This window comes from Clinocottus analis, unplaced genomic scaffold, assembly GCF_023055335.1.
Source record: "Clinocottus analis isolate CAN_PGR_092001 unplaced genomic scaffold, fCliAna1.0.p SCAF_9, whole genome shotgun sequence".
NCBI lineage: Eukaryota > Metazoa > Chordata > Actinopteri > Perciformes > Cottidae > Clinocottus > Clinocottus analis.
This window is the reverse complement of record NW_027176251.1, coordinates 20,061,887-20,082,383: the sequence shown is the minus strand read 5'-3', so window position 1 is coordinate 20,082,383 and position 20,497 is coordinate 20,061,887. Positions and strand designations below refer to the sequence as shown.

General features: G+C 41.7%; 1 protein-coding gene across 2 annotated transcripts in view; it reads left to right on the top strand.

The window, feature by feature from the left end:
- Positions 1-20,497, top strand: part of tsnare1 (T-SNARE Domain Containing 1) — a 138,476-nt gene that overhangs the window by 28,108 nt on the left and 89,871 nt on the right. For both annotated transcript variants that reach the window (XM_068570468.1, XM_068570469.1), the window contains 3 exons: positions 1,880-2,001; positions 18,680-18,757; positions 19,279-19,348. In XM_068570468.1, coding sequence (XP_068426569.1) covers positions 1,917-2,001; positions 18,680-18,757; positions 19,279-19,348 — 233 coding nt within the window. In that variant the 5' untranslated portion in view covers positions 1,880-1,916. The remainder of the gene's footprint in view (positions 1-1,879; positions 2,002-18,679; positions 18,758-19,278; positions 19,349-20,497) is intronic.

Here is a 20,497-nt window from a genome sequence, read left to right as displayed (position 1 = left end):
TCAACCCTTGAAGTGGAAGCCGCTGTAGCCGCCGTTACATCATGTCTACAACATCGACTGTATATAAGAAGTGGGTACAGATTTGAAGACATTTTGCCCATCGCCATTTTGTTTTTTATCAGTTCATATCCAGAGTTTGCCCCCTGATCAACACAGGATATGTAACATAGGCAGCATGTTAGCATGTCACATGTTAGCATGTTTGAAGTCTACTTGTTTTGCCTTTATTTAAGAATAAAAGCACAGTGACCCAGGATAACTTCATTCAGGATTAACAAAGTCAACCCTTAAACTGCTTTAAGAACATTACAAAGTAAAAATAAATGTAATATTTAGCTCAAGTGTTAGATACATTATTAGATAGAGAACAGGGAGATAGAGGGTTTATTTTTTATTTTGGGGCCACGATACCGTCTAAACAAATTAGAAGAGGATGAGTTTCTGATGTCAATGGGTTAGGGTTAGAAACACAGACAAAAGCATAAAAAAAACTACATTCTTTCCAAAAATCAATTGTGGAGCTCGGACAGCAAGCAGCCATGACTCTGTAGAGCGGAGCTGAAGCCCCTTCACACCGAGGGAGCAGCAAGCCAACTGGCAGTATCAGAGCTTTTGATGAGGTGGGTGAGAAAAGAGTGAGGTAGGTGAGAGGGGATAGGGGATAGGGGATAGGGTCTAGGGCGGGTCGTTGGGCGGTGGGAGGTCACCACGGCGGCCGCCTGTCAGGCCCATTCTCCTGAACGCTTTACCTCAGGAACACAGGAACGTTTGGCTCAAACGTTCAACTGGACTGACTCCATTTCGGGGTTCACAGTTCAGTGTTTGAGACGTCACAGTCACCCCCTTACTGTGATATCTCGGGAAGGCATTGAGTGGATTTCTTCAGAAATGGACCAAACATCCACTTGCACTCAAGGTTTAAAATTTGACGAGCAAAGATAATATCGAACATATGCTTATTATGAGAAAAATATCTAATGGGATACAAAGTGATGAAGGGATGACATTATGGACAGACATGAATGTACGCTGCATGACGATTGGCGGAGGAACACAACTGTTAATTTCATTTTTATATTTTTTTCTGTGAATGTGCACACAAACAGCTGTCCCTGATGGAACATAATTCCTATAATATTGAAGATTATATGTTCATATTTTTTGGAGTGAGCAGAATTGTGGTGCAGCTGCATAACATAGTTTTTTAAATAGGCTGAATGTTTTTTAACAGCATTTCATTGGCTGCTGATATAAAGCCACTAAATGCTGTTGAGTCTGGTATACGATGACTGAACACTGAATAAAACTTTATTGTGTTAACGCAGCGACACTTTAATCTTCTCAACCTCTTTAGCTGCCAAATCTTCCACTTTGTTCACCAGCGAGTCGCTTCCTTTGTCAGCCTGCTCTTCAGTCAGACTTTCAAATGGTTTTAGTGTTGGTGCTTCAAAGTTTTGTTGAGTTTTGAAGTTGCTTTCGTGATGTGTTTACATATTTTACTGAGTTTTACTACTGGCTTTATGTGCAAATAGATGGTTTTCCTAAACCTAATCCTATTGTTTTCGTGGTAGTGGCACGTTTTTGTTTTTTTGAGGTGTGATCATTTCACGTCTTTCTGTGAGATCCCGTTGATTTTGGTCGTGTTTGTGAGTTTTTTTCCTTCCTTCAATGAAAGTTGTGGCGGGTATGCTAAAAATATGCTTATGTAGTGTATGTACTTCAAACTATGATTTTCTGGCTGCGGTAACTGAGGTGGTAACTGAAAATTCAAGCTTCAAAATGTTGGTGATGTTAAAAACCACCTGTTCAAATCTAACCTATACAAAACATGTGCAAAGTGGAAATAAAACGTCTAGTTTGGTTATGTTTCCTTCCCCAGGTGCCTGTAGCTGATACGCCACCAACCACCAGGCAGAATGTCATATGGGTCCATTGATGGAGGCTCCTTTGGCAGTCGCAACCCGTTTGGAGGTCCTACGAGTCAGGGCTACCAGCCAGTAGGTAAGGATACGCACTCATTGTCTTTATGCCCTTTACAATGTCCTACATGTAGCATTTTACAACCATACAAGGTTGTGACTTTAAATGTAAGACACCGGCATAATAACCTGAAACAAAAAAGACATCAAGATGATATTCCTTTCCAACAGAAAGCACTGCATCAGGTAGTAAAGTCAAACGTGTCCATCCACTGTTGAGGGAGACTTATGGCATGAGAGTTTGGGGGCTTTGATTATTTCTGCAACTGCTCTCCTGTCTGCGACCGAATGATTGGGACAAAAATAGACATAAATGTCGGGGGCATGAAAAGTTGTAAAAGTAATTCAACTTCAAGATGACCACAAGATGGCCTGTTGGCTTCCTGTCAGTGATTACTGTGACCGGTGTTTACTGTCTGTATGGATTGTGCTGGTTAGACTACACGCATTAGACACAAACATCACACTGGGAAAGTCTAAAGAGCACAGTGCAGATCTGAGAAGATGCATAATTAAGACAAGTAAGACATATATCAAAGCAATGTTATGTCCCAAGATCATAAGTGCAAACAATGTTTTGTCAGTACTGTATACTGGGAACAATGGTTCCTGTCAGCTGGGATCTCTTATCAAAATGCACTTTAACATAGATTTATTTAGTTTTTAGTATTACTGGATCAAGTTTAGGCATGGATCGTGATTTGGGTTAAAATAACTGTGCTTGTAACATAACTTGTGTTACTTGAATATGGATGTTACGTTAAAAAAAAAAAAGCTATGGTAAAAGAAAATGAACGTTGACTTGGCTTCACACAGAACATGAACGTCAGCTGCTCTCAGCGTCTGATAATGACGTGGGTGGCTCTACGTTGGTGAGCGTTGAAAGTCTGGTGCGTCTCACACAGATGCCAAAGGTGCTTCTGTGCATCGGTATCGGACGCAGAGGGGCTTTGACCAAGTGTCGGTATTTGGCGACCGGGTTAGTGCTACTTCGTTTAAAGTACGCCTCTTGCATCAGTTTTGTAAGGGATGGCTTGTCTAGTTACACTTGCATGGTATTCTTTCAAAATAAACCTCCTTCTTCACAGGAAATGTAAGATTTAGGTTACAAACAACACTTAGTGAGGTTCAGGGAAAGAGTGTGGTTGAGGTTCACTTGACTAATGAGTCACATGACTGGCGAGTGACACACGAATCACGCCGCTCGCTACTCACGCCACTCGCTACTCGCTTTTAGTTTCCCACTAGACACGGACAGTGGCCTCTGATAGAGAGCTCTGTGTTTGTTTGATCCATCCACCAGCCTTCCTTGCAGCCACGCCAGGGATCTCTAGCTTCTTTTACTTGCTCTGAGTATGTAATAAGGACGTGGGAGTGTTTGCAATGGCATTAGTTTAAAGCCCGGTGCACCCCATGAAGACTCAGATGCTGAGGGCCACTGGCCAAGGGTTGGGAGTTAGAACAGGATGCATTAGGAGACGCAGCTCACATCGGTCTTGATCTATTGTCATAAACACATAAAACTGTCTGACATGAGGAGGAATATGTTGACATTTTCTTAACCATAAAAACAATATTCATGCTTTTGTTGCTGCATATTGCAGGGAAACTAATGAGACGCTGAGAGTAAATGTTTTGTCGATACTTCAGATTCAACTTTATTGTCATTCCACAGAGTACAAGTACAAGGGCAACAAAATGCAGTTTTAGCATCTGACTGGAAGTGCAAAGAAGCAGTAAAAGTGCACTGAAAGAAGACAAATAACAGTATATTCATGTATTTTAAAAAATTGTATCAAATAATTGTGATACTCTTTGGGTATATGTATCTCACAGGCCTGCAGTGACAGTATGTGCATTTAATGTATTTGCACTGTGTGGCATTGTTCACATTGATGAAATCTGGTTACGCCAGAGACTATAAATCAAGATGGAGAAAGTGTAGGTAAGACAAATTAGAAGATCAGTTAAGGAATAAAATGCTAAATGTTAGAGGAAAAAATAAAGGTGTGTATTGATCTTTAGCATGAGCTCCAGGTCGTTAAGGGTGGAGAGTAAATGGCACCAGCGTTCAAGTATTTGTACTATCGGTTGCATGTCAACGTTTTATAAACGCGCACATGATTTTCAGAAGTCACCCACTAACCTAGGAATAAGTAAGTAATCAGAGTCAGGTGTTCCAGTCATCACATCTATTATTCATAAAGAAATGAACAAATCAAGCAATCAACACTGTACATGACTATAAATGTACTAAATACACAGACTACGTGGAAATGGAAGTACACAAGTAATGTGCAAACCACTGTGACAGTTTTCTGTTTGTTTATAAGCTCTCTGTTTCTTACCTTTGTCTGTAATCACCCGCAGTCTGTGTCTGTGTGTGTGTGTGTGTGTGTGTGTGTGTGTGTGTGTGACTTTTCTCTCGAGCAGAGGTCACAGGTTTCCATGAGGGTTAAACGGTGTGAAAGGCATTGGATTTGATCCTCAAACTGCTTTCATTAGCCTAGTGATGGGGTACGAGCAAGACAGAGCCCGGAGGCAAAACCTGTTCCCAGCAAAACTGGAGGTGTGTGTGTGCATGTCTGTGTGTGTGAGAGAGAAAGATTGACAGATGGGGAGAGACGCGTACACATGCAGTTCGAGATGAATAGACGGCAAGGACAATTAACACATTTTTTCATGTTGTGGGCGGGACAAAAAGCCATTTGTACAACCCTGGAATATCAATGCGCAACAATGAGAAACTCAGGAATTCTGTCGTATGAGATGACACCTCACCTCCAATACCACAAAGGAATTCACCATATGCATTCAAAACCATGTCTACTGATGAAATAATAGAATATTTTTCATCCATGTTGGAGCCAATTTTTCAAAGCAAAAGAATGTGAGCAACTTATCCAACTGCCCCTACATCCATCCACAGAAATCCTCAGACGGGTGGTTTCCTTTTGTCCCATGTCCAGACTAGGGGTGATGGAGCCTTGCAGCCAGATCTCCTCTCCTCTGGAACGACCTGTCTGAGGAGATCAGAGCTGTGAACTCTGCTTTGTCTTTTGAATCACTTCAAGATGCAGTCAGAAAACGTTGAAGGTGTGTAGTTGAGAGCAAACTGAAGGCCACGTTGGTTCAATAATTGGTGCGGTCTGAGCCAGGGGAGTAGGAAGTGGGGAAGAGGCCATGCACCCAGTTCATGGAAGGAGGAGACGGAGTATATTTAGAGACGGCTGTGTGTGTATTAATGATTGTGTTGTGTGGTGAAGGCAGAGCCAATCCCGTTGTGATCTGTTCTCTGTATTACATTTCAAAATGACAGGGATCAGACTTCGTGCACAGAGAGTTGATCTGTGAGTTGCAGCCGACAGCTTTAGTGATCAATGGTATTTTCCATTAAGTATTTATTGGTTTTGAGTGGTGTATAAAAAGAAACTGCAGCTCTGAACTTTGGTTGGAAGACTAATTTAGTCTCATGTCTGGTCACGTTGACAAGCGGAGAGATGCTGTGCAACATGATGAAGAGATACTCTGCTCTGGCCGTGAACTTCTCTGGTCATTCAGGGCTGACTAACGTTAACTATTCAGTCTCAACCGGGTGGCGACGTCTCTGTACTAACACAGGTACCAAATGTCAGTCAGTTGGTTGGTCCACCACTTTGTTCCAGACTAAAATATTTCAATAACTGCCAGATGGGTTGTCGTCAAATTTCTGCTGAATTTGGTGATCCGTTCACTTCACCTCTGGCGGCACCATGAGGTCAAATACAGAGGCCTTGTGGGCCTCTGTCTGATACCGACACACTACAGGCCTTCAGATAACTACAATGTAAACCCATCTGACCCAGATGATCAGAAAAAAAGCTCTGGGAGTGTAACGTCGTGATATCGAGACAGTAAGACCGTCCCAGGGTGGGAGGGTCAAACAAACAGGACTTTCAATGAGGAGACCGCTGTTCTGGTCTGCTGTTTGTGACTCCAAGGGGTCTGACTAACCGTCAAGTATGATGAGTTGCTGTGAGAATGTGTTGAATAATGGATGTATTGTCTAAAAGATCAACTTCAGCCATTCATCTCCCTGTCGGGATGCCTGCTGATCACTTTTCTGATCGTATCCCTTTTTATGGACTGCCAGCATCAGGTTGAATCTCCAGCTCTTCCAATACTTTGGTTCCTGACTTCATACCTTCCATCAGCCTCGACTGCGCTCTGTGATTATTTCACATCTGCAGATGTTAGCATGCTAACATGCTAAGTTGTGGGTGTTCAGCAGCTGTACTGTTGGTCATGCGCACCATCTTATGTCAGCACCCAGCTCAGAGCGGCTTGCATCGCTGTAATCTCTTAAATGTGGGCAACGGAGGGTTAAGTGTTGGATGTTGAAGATTTGTGACGTTGGTTATTGAGCCAGATCCAAAGATGTTGCCCTCTCTCACCCTCACACATATTCAGTGTTACCTAACACCATGATTGGTATTGTTTGTCACCAATTGCCGAGAAAATGTGTGTTTACGGCAATCACAACCTCAGCCAAATCATTAGAAAAAAAACTCAAATTACAGCGCACAGCATGTCGTGCAGTACTCTGCTGTTAGTGATGAGTTTCATGAATAGGGGCTTGGGTCTTTTTATATATGTATTTTCTGTCCAATGTTCCTTATTTGGCCAGTCAGCGCCTCAATGAATAGGTTCTTATCTGTCTGCTTTGTACTGTGCATGTATAGCGGTGTATACGTTCATAGCTATCCCGGCTGACGGTTGAGGGGAGTCGCTGGCACAAGTCATTATGCTGCAATCCAGATACACAGTGAAGGAGGACGGGAGGATGTGTCAGAGACTAAATAAACATCACAGATGCTTTATTCTGTCTCTGGACTCCAGCATACTGTACTTGTATGTGCCCATAAATGCTCCCCTTCACTCAGTCTGACAGTCTCACTTTCTCCCTCCAAGTCTTCTCTTTTGTAAGCAGACAGATGGGAGCCCTCAGTCACCAGAAAGGGGGTCTTTGATCACATTGAAGCCTGGCTACATTATGAGGGATATGGGTGGTGGTGATGGTGGGGGGCAGAGCAGGAGCCTGTCAGATTTGCCGTCTGTTGCTCAGGCTGATCTGAAGGGGAGCTCAGGGAATGATCAAAGCCCAGGTTAAGTCTCTAATAGAGCTGTCTTTTAGGCTAATCTCTCTCCTCTCTCTGCCGGCGAAAAGACTCTGAACCCTCCACTCGAGAGGCGGTGTGTCACTTCCAGCAGAGCCAGAGTGTTTCATTCAGGATGACAGGACGATGCAGCTTTTTAACATCAACACATATTGATGCTGTTTTTAATAAATGCTGGACTGAAAATGAAAGGGTGCAGAAAGCTCAGTGTAAAACGCTTGACAGTTTACACACACTTGTCTCATGTGTAGTATTTGTCTATATTCTAAAGAACCGTTTCTTCAAGATACTTATCAACCGCATTCTTAAAGATACTCTTCCTTTTGTTTTTAGCACCCAATTGTTCAAATCTTAAATTTCCCTCTGAGCTTGTCAAGACGATTTTATTTATATAGCCCAATTGCACAAATCACACATTTGCCTGGAGGGGGTTCATGGAGCTTGATGTTGATGCTCTGAAACTTAACAGTAAACTGTGCTGAGTTTCAAACCCGAGAGTTGTGAGAGTGTATGTTCTCTCAAACTTGTAACCTTTGTTCACACGATAATGATCTGACGCGTGCGAGGCCTCCAGTGAACAGTGTCCCACGTGTAGGACTGTTTTGTGACTTACTGAGTGAGGCACTTTGTGTAACGAGGTCTCAGACAGAATTCTTAATTACTTGTGTCTTAGTCATTATGTTGCTGTTCATTCCTTCATAGAGAGACTAGAAGGTGATCAGTAAGCAGTGGTGTGTCTCTTTTAGCCGTCTCGCTATTTAACACACAAAATGCCGCTTGATAGAAATCTCCCCAAACTTAACAACTTGCTATCTCTACTTCGGACAGCCAGAGTCGGGCAACGAGCCGGGATTACAGATCCAACGCGCCCAGACGTGGTCACCGCCGAGGTCCTACACACATGGAGCGCAGGACGAATACAGGCTGGTGGGGAACGATGATATTCAGCATTATTCAAACAGAGCCTTGTTGTGCTGTGTGATGTCTGCAGTGATGCAGTGTAGCTGTATGTGGCTACGTCAGACTCTGTTTAAAAGACAGCCTTTTAAATGCTGCATTGTTTGTCAGCGACCGTCATCCGGTTACTTAGGAGGCCAATTGGACTTGTGTGCTCTGATTAATTTGGCATGCAGTTAACACAGCAGTCATAATTCAGTTTGAATGAAAACTCACATTTGCTCCTGGAGGAAGGAAATAACAAGTATACGCCAACAAGCTTTGAAATGTTCTTTTTTTCACTCAGTGCTGTGTAGTGGATTTAGTTCAAGCAGAGTTGAAACGTCAAAGTCGGACTTTATCTGAACAAAAGTCCAAAGACATTCAGGGACAACAAACAGAAATGGCGGTCCTAAAACTGAAAAAACTTCATCTCTTGTGAAAACATAACTTTACTCATATGGACGAACTGTGTTGGTGCTTGAAATTGGTTTACCCAAGGTCTTAGGTTCAAAAAAGCAGTGCAATATATGAATACAATGGTAGATACATGTAAATAAATGTCTAAAACCAAATTGTTATATGGTGGGGATGTGCTGGAGCGGCCTCCGGTGGTGATCTGCAGAGAGACTGGAGCCTGCTGCAGCGATGCTGCATGTTGTCCTCTGGACCCTGGCAGCTGTGAATCACCTCTGTAAAACACATCACTAATAGTTAAAGTTCACTCAAAAAAAGCAACAATTACACATCGGCATGTAACGAAGATCTAAGCACTGTATGAACTTGCGTGCTAACGAAGCTAACAGGGACCTAGCTATGCTTAGGGCTCGAGCTGAAAATGCTAACGTAACGTAAACACCATGGTACAGTCTTGCAAACACGTAACAGATATCCGACATCACTAGTCATACTAAGTTCACTGAAAGAAAGTTAACGGGGATCATAACAATATTTGATTACAACACGGATCAGTATTACAGACACCTCAAACATAATCCACTACAGACTACAAGCTACGTGCTAACGTTGCTAAACTAACATAAACAAACTAAGTTAGTTAGTCTTACAAACAGGTAACACAGATCTACTACTAGGCATACAACGTTTACAGGGAAAGAGACAATATTTGGTAACGCACCGTTTAGCCTGAAGCCAGCTATCTGCGAGTTGGTTACCGTTAGTTGGCTCCCGCTAAATCCCTGTTAGCAGCAGCGCTAGCTACAGCTACCATTACTAATGTAAAAATGCTATTGCGACATTCAGTAAATACACTTACCCATCTTCAAATGGATCCCTTTGCTTGGCGTTGTCCTTTTCAGCGAAGGAATTGAATCCTTCAGGCTCTGAAGCTCCTCCATCGTCTTGTTGTAGCGTCGCTCAGGCTAAACTCCCTGCTCGGTACCTTCTCTCTCTCACAGTGAAGCTGTGTTCGCCTCATGCGACAAGTCGGTGTGTACAAGGCTCATATCTCGCTATGTGACTCTCGTACGAGCTCGCAGCGGAGCCGGAGATTCTACTGAATCTATGAGATGTTGAACCATATTTCTGTGCAGAATTATCGTGAAGAAATGAATATTTACAAAACGTAAACATCTGATTTTTAAGGGTTAAGTGGTTGCTGAATAGCTAAACTTTTTTTTACGTTCGATCTCATCATGACCTACCTCGGTTCCTTTCCTCCCCACCTGGTTGTCGGCAGCAGACAGCGGAGCGCCGGTGTTGGGCCTGACCCACAGATGTGTCCACATTGTTAGCTCCCCGTGATGAGCTCTCCGGAGACAAAGCCCTGCTTAATAAGCTCGAACGGCGCACGATGGTGGACTGGGCGGGGCGGGGCTGTGATGAGCACTCCATCCTCCAGCGCCATGCGCTGCTGATGGGCAGTAAGTGGCCAAAGTGGGTCATGTGTGACACGGCCACGCGTGGATTAATGGGCCGACTGAGATGCCATTGATCTCGACTCCAACCTTCTGTGACCCCCCATCCTCATATGAGCACTTTTATTGGTTGACTCGGCCCTCCAGACCTCTGTGAAGAGCGCTGGAACTATTGAAGCCACGAGATGGCAGCAGACTGTTCATCTGCGTTTTCCTTTTGTAATTGTTAAATTGTTATTTGGCAGTAACAAGCTAGCAACCTGGTATTACAGTCAAAGATAACTCAAATCTGCAAATCTATTCATTTGCAGATGTTTGCAACTTTGAGAAGGAAAACACTTGTATTAATTTCCTGCGACTGAGAGGTTTTGTCCTTTTCTTGGATATTAGAAAGCACACCGCTCTTCTCCAGTCTCAAAAGTCTCAAACACTGCAACAGTTTACTGCATATAGCTGGAGCGTGCAGAGGCCAGACTGTTTCATTTTTATTTCATTTAATCTATATTTATTGGAAAAAAATATGAAAAGAATATTTGAAACAGGGACAGGTTATTGGATGAGGCAAATCAATATTAGAAGGAAAAACAGAGGATAAATTGGATAAAGAAATTGTAATTTATAATCTAATTTGATGGGTCTTGTTCCATATCATAATCAGCAGTTTATATTTAATTAAAAAAATTTGATCTTCATGTTTCTCTTTAGTTTCTGTCAGCAAGTATGTTTTGAGCTGTGCTCAGCATCTGGAAAGTAAAGGTTCAGTTAGAAAAGAATAAAGGGATGGTACTCAGCTCCTCCTTGATGATAACGAGTAAAGACCCACACATGTTATTGGAGGACACATGACATGTTGGCAACGTTGCTCTCCTGCGGCCCTTTGCTTGAGCTGTTGATGTAACGGTAAAGAATTTATGATATCAAATGCATTTCTATCTTTTCTCATGAACGTGCCCATAATAGAATCAGATTTACTTTCAGCTAAAATAGTTTTGTGGAAAGGTCAGCTTTTATATTAAATTCTGAACCGAACAATATTTGTCGATGCCTGGAAATAATTACTTTATATTATGAACCAGAAAGAAGTTAATAGTTGTTAACTTGGAATCGCAGGATTCACAATTTGTTTTGGATGACTTGTTTGTGCCTTGTCTCTGCCCATATTTCCACATGCTGTTTGCAAATTGTTTGTTTCCCACCGAGCGAGGCAGAAATTAGGAGGAAGCTTTGCAGCTCATGAACAGCGTCGTGTTCAGTGAGACCAGAACAAAGCGCTGCATGGTTAATGTTTGCCTGCTTTTTTCAGGCATCAAGAGACACGGCAGGACGCTAAACAGAGCAGAACACCACCGACAGCTGCATGTGAGGTTGATGCTGTACATAACATGCGTGTTTGGGGGGCGGGTTATGTACGCCTCAAGGTGAATCTTTTATGAATTCATATGGTCCCTGTGTTCTTCAAGCTTGATTCACTTATGCGCTTAAAATAGCTCTGTTGTTATGTGATGGTGTTCTAACAATTTCTTTACTGTGGCATCACTCATGTATACATTTAGAAACTTGATAGATATATAGCTGTAGTTATATCCACTGTGTAACAGCCTGTCTATGAGCTGTATTGGCTGTGCTGTCCAGTACTTTGGTGGCAATAACCCCCAAAACCTGCCTGTCATACTTTAAGGCGCAGTGTGTAAAATCTGGCCCGAATTGTAGTTTAACTCTTTTTTTTTATATGAATAAAAAGTGTATGAACAGGAGCATTTTATGAGTTAAGAATGGACATTTAAGAGATCATTTAATATTTGTAGTTCTGCTCATTTGTGGCCTCTGCTGGCCACGATATACCGGGAAATTCAAAACAATTCAAAATAAGTTTCAAACACAAATAGACAACCAATTCACAGATTTGTTTTGATAGTGGTCCTCATAAAATACATATGATTATTGCCGGGGGCCATTCTCTAACTAGCACAGTCTACTGACTTCTGGAATGAACCCAAACGTTTTATTAAACACGTTCCTATTGGCATCAACCTAAATGAGTCAGTCAGGACGTATGACTGACTCATTTAGTCTACGGTCATTGACAATCATGTTTGACCTTTTAGAGAAGCCTGCAAGAGATTCTGTGTTTTAACCATACTTCATACTTTCAGAGCCAAGATTAATGACACTTCACTATCCGCTTTGTCCTTTTAACAAGTTGACCAGAAACAATTTGAAAATGTTCCAATACAATATGTATACAATTTTATCAGTAGTCTCTGATCTTCAACAAAGGAGTTTCATTTACAGAGGCAGCAGTGTTGATTGGTTTACGTTAAAGACTGTGTGTGTGTCGGTCAAATACTACTGAGAATGAAAATCAAACCTCATCAGCTCCATCTGCAGGGCCAGCTGTTGGATTCAGGCCAGCTTCTTATCCCCTCAGTCAGCTGCTAACTGGCTAAATTGCAGATTTTTGGAAAGAGTGAAATCTGTCCCTCCTCACTGAGGACAGACAGCCACTGACCTCAGGCTTGATGAGATGGGAGCTCTTGATTGAGTCCCTCTCGGATTTGAGAGTATAATTGAACATGTTGCAGATAGCACATTTATGCTATCGACAAGCTACTCTATGAGGGCATGATGGTAATTCATCCCTGGTATGCTCAAGACTCACTCATTACAGTTGAAGAAATCAGAGCACTTGGTATTGATTATTCAATGCTTAACAAGGAGAAGAAGAAAATCAACCCCACTGCCAAAGTGAACATCATCTATAATCAGCTCGCTTGGGTTTTAACTGGGAATATGCAAAGTGAGTTCCTGCCCTGTGCTTTCTTTCTCCTTAGTTTCCTTCAGAGGTCTTATTTTGACATGGATGATAATGTGCGGAAAACAAATACTGAAATCCCATCCAAATCTAGTCTGTGCATTCCCATGTTGATTCAGGTTCAAAAGGAAAGTAAATCATAAATAAATACAAAATCAACTGATTTGTTACATCTTTACATTATTCTTTAAAGAAGAAAAATCATCAAGGGAAATTTGTTCTATCAATTATAAACGTCTCTAGATGACAAAAAAAGAAGGAAATTGCACACTTAATTACCTTAATTTAGGAAGCTTTATTTCCCAAAATTCCCAAGAGGGGAATGTTTTTTGTCAAAGGAACAATGTATATAACAAACATGTAATCAGAGCCAAAACACTGTTACAGTAATACATCTTTAAAAAAAATGCTTGGAATGGGAAAGACGTTGGTAAAAGTTGAACGCATTGCAATATTCAGACACAATAAGCCTGATCATTGTTGAGGCAATAATTTATCCCCTTCAATGCATTTTTGCTACACACCTGTCCAACGTCTTGCATCAAGAAATCTGCAAGTCTCCTTGGCAGAAAACACTCATATTCTCTCATTGTTACAGTCCAGGTAGTTTAGGAACCGGTGTTTCTGATTGGCACCAGGTCCGCCTTCTGGCACTTGAAGGAAAAGGTAGGACCGGGAGATAAACCAAACGGCAGAATCTGGAATTATTCGCTGTGACTCCAGTGCAGAAACTACCTATCTATCCTACTGCAGGACTGCTAAATCATACCAGGGGTCCTTTTTGTCCACTTGCATGCACAACTCTCCTGAGCTCAAACCTTGTAGGTACTGTATGTGTTTAGTCCTCAGGTCCAACATCAGCTGAAGACCTTTCTTTGCTTTGTTGAATTGGTGGCTGTAAAACCCAGATGGTGCCTTAGGCATTGGGATAATCCTTGTGGTTGGTTTCTCCAGAATAGAGTGGATTTCCTCTCTCAATACTGGGGTGAAGGATGGATGCACTTTGGATTCCACCTTGCCTCTCTCGTCTGCTTGGAGTCTGTAGTTTGAGTCAAGCCGAGTTGGCTTTTGGCAGGGAGGTTGAGCTGGGCATGGCATCCTGAGGCTCTTGGCAGCACAACTTGATTGAGGATGGAGAGGTACTGTCCATTTTGGTCGATCCTCCTCAAAGAAATCTCCTGAACCAGTGAGCAACATCTCATCAAACACCAAGTGATCTACTGTCCATACAGTCAGTGGAGTCAATACCGTCTTCCTTCATTGCACAGGAAGGTTATCACCCTTAAGTCCCTCACACATTCATACTGTAATGGCAACCAGTCAAGGTGCCACCTGCCCATCAGGACCCTAAACTAACTTGGGGTTCAGTGGCTTTCCCAAGGACACTTCGACATGTAGGAACCCGCGATCTTGTCTGGACATAGCTGAAGTATTTGTAAGCAGGGCTGATATCCTGGGGTAGAGGGCTTGGTCACCTCCTTCCAGAAAGTTAAACCAAGCACCTGTTGTCAGTTTAAGCCAGGTGAAGTGCAGATTGAGTCAGAGGAACTGTGCCATACCAAACTTTTGTAGTCCGAAGTGAATTCAGGTTTTCCCATGCCTTGACAGGTGTTTGGTGAGAAGTTACTGAGGTTGTTCTCGAAAAGACACAATCCTCATACTGACGCCTGACCGACTGAAACGGAATACAATACCTGCTCAACGTCAGCATTTTTACATTGTCCTTGTACTTCAGCATTTAGATCAAAGTCCTGCTATGCCTACTAAGTATAGGTACTAAAAGCTGCAACTCTTATTCTTGAGAACATTTTATCACATCGTTTCTATTCCTTACACCCTTCAGAAGCATTACCAAAATGCCTCTGGAGGGATATAATGTAGGACAAAATATAAGTTATGACTGTATCAGACACACTGCTCAAACCACAGGGAGACCAAATTTGTCCATGAGTGGTTTTGTGAAGGGAGTGCCTATCAGCGGAGCTTTGAAGTGGCATGCTGATACGAGCATGTTAAAGAGTCCATATGTTAAGGGAAAAGTTTCAAGTGTGAAAAGATAAAAAGCTGCTCAAAGGATCCCAACCCTTTATCAAACACTGAACTGGTTGTGACATAACCCTCAGTGGATGACTCAACCTTCCAGGGAACAGGCCTGTGGAGTTGGGAAATTAGCGTTAAATCATGAATGTAGAATTTGTGTTGTGAGCCCTAATGTGACAAGTAAAAGTATTGTGTGATAATAACATGGACTGGGCACATAGTTTTCACCTATTTGTCATAAGAAGAAAAAAAGTAGCTATTGTCAAGGTGAGACTTAAAGTCTGTTGTGTATAAATGCTGTATAACTGATGTATATCCAGCAGAATCTCTAATGAAACAATGGATATGCTTAATCTTGAGATATAAACTAAGTTTTTACCCAATTTATATTGTTAACCCGAAATAAGAAGTTCAATTTAATTCAGTTTATTTTGTATAGCCCAAAATCACAAATACAAGATTTGCCTCAGAGGGCTTTACAATCTGTACACATGACATCTCTGTCCCGGATCAGGAAAAACTCCCTCAATAGTAGATGATAGTAAAAAACCCTTTCTCAGGGGAAAAGGGAAGAAACCAGAGGGAGAGCAACAGAGGAGGATCCCTCTCCTGGATGGACAGAAGCAACAGATGTCATGTGACCAGAACGAGCAACGTAACAGAGTTACATCACATTACATGAATATGACAGAAATGATTGAAGAAGTGTTGAGTTAAAAATAAATATGAACTCTTTTCATGTGTGTGACATGTTCTATAGGTATAGACCTCTAAACTATAGCGATGTTGCTGGTATGATGTATGTGTATATATATATATATATATATATACATATATATAACAATTTAGGGTCCAGTTATGCTTTCATAAGCAAGAAGTCAACTCACTTTGTGGAATTTGAAGGTGCAGTAAATCAATGACTCCTTCAACCCGACCGTCACTCCAAGCACTTATTTCCATTTAACTGTCTAACTGACCTGACACCTGTCTCTTTTCATGTAACTCTCTTTTGATTATTTCTTGGTGAGGAAACATATTCTTTCTCACTTCTCATGCACACAGCGGTCTGTCATAGAGGTTAGGTTGATTCAGGATGCCAGGTAACCCGCGTCCAGTATCTCTGCAATATATTCAAAGGCAAATATCAGGGCCAATGGTGAAGGCAGTCCCAGTGTTGCAATGTGTTCAATGTATTTTCATGTCCACCCGTTTGTGCTGTGAGTTCCTTGGTACTGGACACGTGCACAGAAATACCTTTTCCTCCAGTGATAGGCCAGCCCACCTCCACTGTAGCATGCACACTGGATACCCATCCATCATGCTAAATGAAAGGTGGACAAAGCGTGCGGTAAAGATGAGAAGTGTGTATATGTGTGTGTGTGCGTGCGGAGATAACATTAAAATTGCACTAAAGGTCTCTCAGTTGAAAAATGACCCATTTCCAAATGTCTCACAATCTTGTAATGCTGCTCGACTGACCGCATGCAATCATGTTATTACCTGGACGATTTGTCAGCCGAGCTCAGTGAGTAGAGTTAATGACTTGAGATGTACAGTGGAGATCTCGCAGGTCTTCCTGCTGGCAACACTACGGCTGTCTGTTTCTTTGTCCTGTTCAGCTTTGTTTCTGCCTTCACAGTTTCTCTCCACGTCAGTGTTTGATCTACCTCTCCACTTTCGTGCATTTCCAACCCTCTGCATTTTGTCTATACCTGTGCACTTTTAACCATGTCAGTAATTGCAGTAATTTCAGGGTGTTTGACAAAAGGGAGATGGCTTGTACGTGTCGCTTATGCACGTCGTGATGTTGATCCCAGCCCGCTGTAATGACTCCAAGCCATTAACCCTCCCTGTCATTTGCAAAGACATGTGCTTTTTGAAAAAGGTAAAATGGCGCCACCCACATGACTTAAACGGTCGACTCACCATCTGCCGCCAGCCTGTGGCTGAGGGCCATGTCGCTTTCCCCATCCACTCTATCATCATCACTGCGGTTAAATTCTGCATTGGAGGCTCCAGCAGCTTTTGATGCCCATTCAATTTCCACATATATTCATTATAATAACAATGAAAAGTAATTTAATACAATCACTGGTATTGTCTTTTTCCCTTAACATTTATTAATGTAACTTTGATGTGTGAGTTATTTTAAATCTTTATGTTTTCTCAACAAAACCACCTCCGTCAGCTCGGTCTGACATGTCGACCACCATGACTAAGATGTGAAACATAATGCTACCATCCATACCGAGGCTTTTCTTGTCACATAAATGCATCGGTGTTGCCGATGCTGCGTGTACCAAAACCTCACCTGGCAGATATGTCATTTATTGAAAATGATTCAGTTTCACCAATAAATGGCTTCTTGTGGAGTTAATATAGTCAACCCTGTTGTATGAAACAGGGATGCATGAAGTCTATGCTTCATGTGTTAAAGCTGCATTTTCTTTTGTGACCTCCAGGGGGCGACTCCTCTGGTTGTATAGAAGTCTATGTTTCATGTGTTAAAGCTGCATTCTCTCTCCTGACCTCCAGGGGGCGACTCCCCTGGTTGTATAGAAGTCTATGGTTCATGTGTTAAAGCTGCATTCTCTCTCCTGACCACCAGGGGGCGACTCCTCTGGTTGTATAGAAGTCTATATAAGTGACTCTACTTCTCTCTTGATGTATTCCCTCAGTAAACATTGTAAACATGAGTTTATGTCTCAATCTCTAGTTTCAAGTCTTCTTCAATGCTGCAAGCCTTCTTTCTACAGAGTTGGCTTCTCATAGTGGACAAAACGTGGGATCAGTTATATTTATTTTACACAGAATAAAAATGAAGAAGTGAGTGCTCATGGATAAATAATAACAATCCACAAATAAAAGCCGGTATTTGTTAATTCATGGAGCTGTGCAAGTCACTCCATTTTCCACAACATTTTACAGCAAATAATTTAGAATGAAAGCATTTCACCCATTTTGAATATTGGTTGTACTTGCAGACTGCAATTTAGCTTTGTGGTATTCGAATGAACATTTGAAGTACTATTTCATAGGATTACAAGAATTCACTCTTTGCCTGACTTTCGACCATAACAGTACCTGCATTTAGACAACTACAATGTTCACTTATATCAGCATTTAAAAGCTCAAGGCCTGGTGAGACAAAGGTTCCTGATGTTGTGCTGTTATTACTTTTTTTGTATTGCAAATGTTTTCCCAATCGCATCCTTTGGAATATTGTTGTAATATTTTGGTACATACTTGCTAGAGGCTGTACAATTGAAGGTTCAAACGGTTCATACATTCATTTAATAGTCCATTTATTAAATATTTCTACCGCCTTGGAGCAACAAGATGAAACACAAATTATAACATTTAATGACGACAACCCAACAAATAACCACAAGACCCAGTGGCGGCTGGTGGAATTTATTTTTGGTCGGGCCATCTAATCAAGGTCAGCAAACATCCCAGTATGATTCTAAGCAAAGAAAAAAGGTATCAAACACGCATTACTACTTTGCAGTGAAATATTCAACATTTATTCCAACACTTTGACATCAGGAAATCTCACTAAACTGCATCTTAGACCCGGCTCTCTACAGGTGCACATTCTCATCAGAGAGCAGACAGGCGAAGCAAGAAAAGCAGATATTTTGCGTAGATATTCTATTTTATAAATATTCCTGGATGTATTTCATATTTTAAAAACAAATATAGGTGTTAGCTCTATTGGCCGGCCACCACCGACCGGCCAATATCTAAATATATCAATTGGATGCACTTTTCCCATGCCAAGAAATAATTTAAATCCACAGTTTTGATGATAAAAAAGAAAGTACAATGTGAGCTGTGGATGGAGAAGTGTTTGCTGATATCATGTTTTCTTCAAAGCCACACAGGTCAGCCCCTCAGAACTGCAGGATGTGTTTCAGGAAACCTCCTCCAACATCTTCCAGATCAACGCCAACGGTAAAAAGACAACTTATCACTAAAATTATGTCGACATGTGTCCTTCTGCTCCTGACGACAATACTGAGAGACCTTATGACCGAGGACATTTTCGACCCGGTCTTCCAGTCGGGATTGAGGTTTAGGAAGTTCAGATTATTGGTAATTCAATGTTATGTCTTGGTTTCAGAAGAGTGTTAGAACTAGAAGTCCATCATCACAACGTTGGTTTAGTGTTATTAGTAGAAGTAGTGCTACTTTAAAATTTAGGGTACGTTTAAGATTCGTGGTTGAGTTCAGGGATCAGATCGTTTCTAGAACTCATCTCTCGTCTCTTCATTCGCTGATTTCACAAAGGATGAAATACAGCAACATGTTCTCATGCACGCGTTTAGAATTGGCTCTGGCTTAGTGTTAAAGTTATCTTTAATCAAGATTTGAGTTTAAATAAGGCTTGAATTAGTTTCATGGTAAGGTTGCAGAATGAATGGGAGGTTTTCTTTATGTCCCGTACGCACTCAATGTTTGTTTTGCTCCTCCAGTCGTCACACTAGAGAAGAATCTCCAGTCACTGGGGACATCTAGAGACACAGAGGAGCTACGGCAGAGTCTGTGAGTAACACACACACACACACACACACACACACACCAGTGATCTGAAGTAAGTACATTTGCTTCCCATGTGTGATCTGTGTACCTGGTGATCTGTGTACCTGGTGAGCAGTGTACCTGGTGATCTGTTTACCTGGTGAGCAGTGTACCAGTTCACTGAAGGAAAGTTACGATTGCACACCAAGACAGCTAAATGTGCTCACTCTGCTAGCATAAATATGCTATTGCGACACAAAGTTTAGTCGCTAAATACACTTACCCATCTTCAAATGGATCTCTTCTGTCTGCATATTACCTTCAGTAAAGTGCGTTCTTGCCATAATATCTCTCTTTATGACTGAAAACGCCTGTGTGTTTACAGAGCTCAGTTGTGTAGTTCCATGCTCGTTGTTTGTGATTTTCTTGAGTGTTCATTGGTCAGTTATTTCACAAAATGACGACGGACTGGAGTACCTTTTGGCGCTGCATCATATGACACGCCAAAGCCCCTTTCTCTTGTCTGCATCATGGTAAGATGTCGCAGGATGAGAGCAGGAAGTCTCCTCTTTACGCTAGACGTCAAACCATATTTTTGTGATGTATTATCGCGAAGATATGAATATTTAAAAAATGTAAACATTGTCAAAACACGGCCTTGTGTCGGCCATGTTGAAAGGATTAAGCTCTGGATAACTCAACAATTATATGAGTAATGACATTTCAAATAGTTTTTATAGAAGTTCTCCTATTCAGGGTGGCAAGAGACTTTTTTTGTTCTTTGGCTTCAAAGACACAACTTTACCTGAGGACATCTATTTAAAACACACACACACAAACACACACACACACACACACACACACACACAGACACGTGTCCATCTTTATGAACAAGCTGTGCTTTGGACAGGAGCCAGGCTATGTTATTAGATGCATTGTATAAATTCCCATAAGCTTCTTTTCTTTTCTTCCTTCACTCCTGAGACGTACATACAGACCCCTCCCTGCAACCGCTATAACTGCATAGTTATAATAGTTATAGTTATAAGTCATAACTGCACATAGTGAGCGGTCCAGCTCAGTGTAAGGTTATATTTATCTCTGCTCTAAAGATAAGTGCAATTTTCTCCTTTTTTTTCATCGCCTTCTCTCATATTGATTATTTTTTTAGCT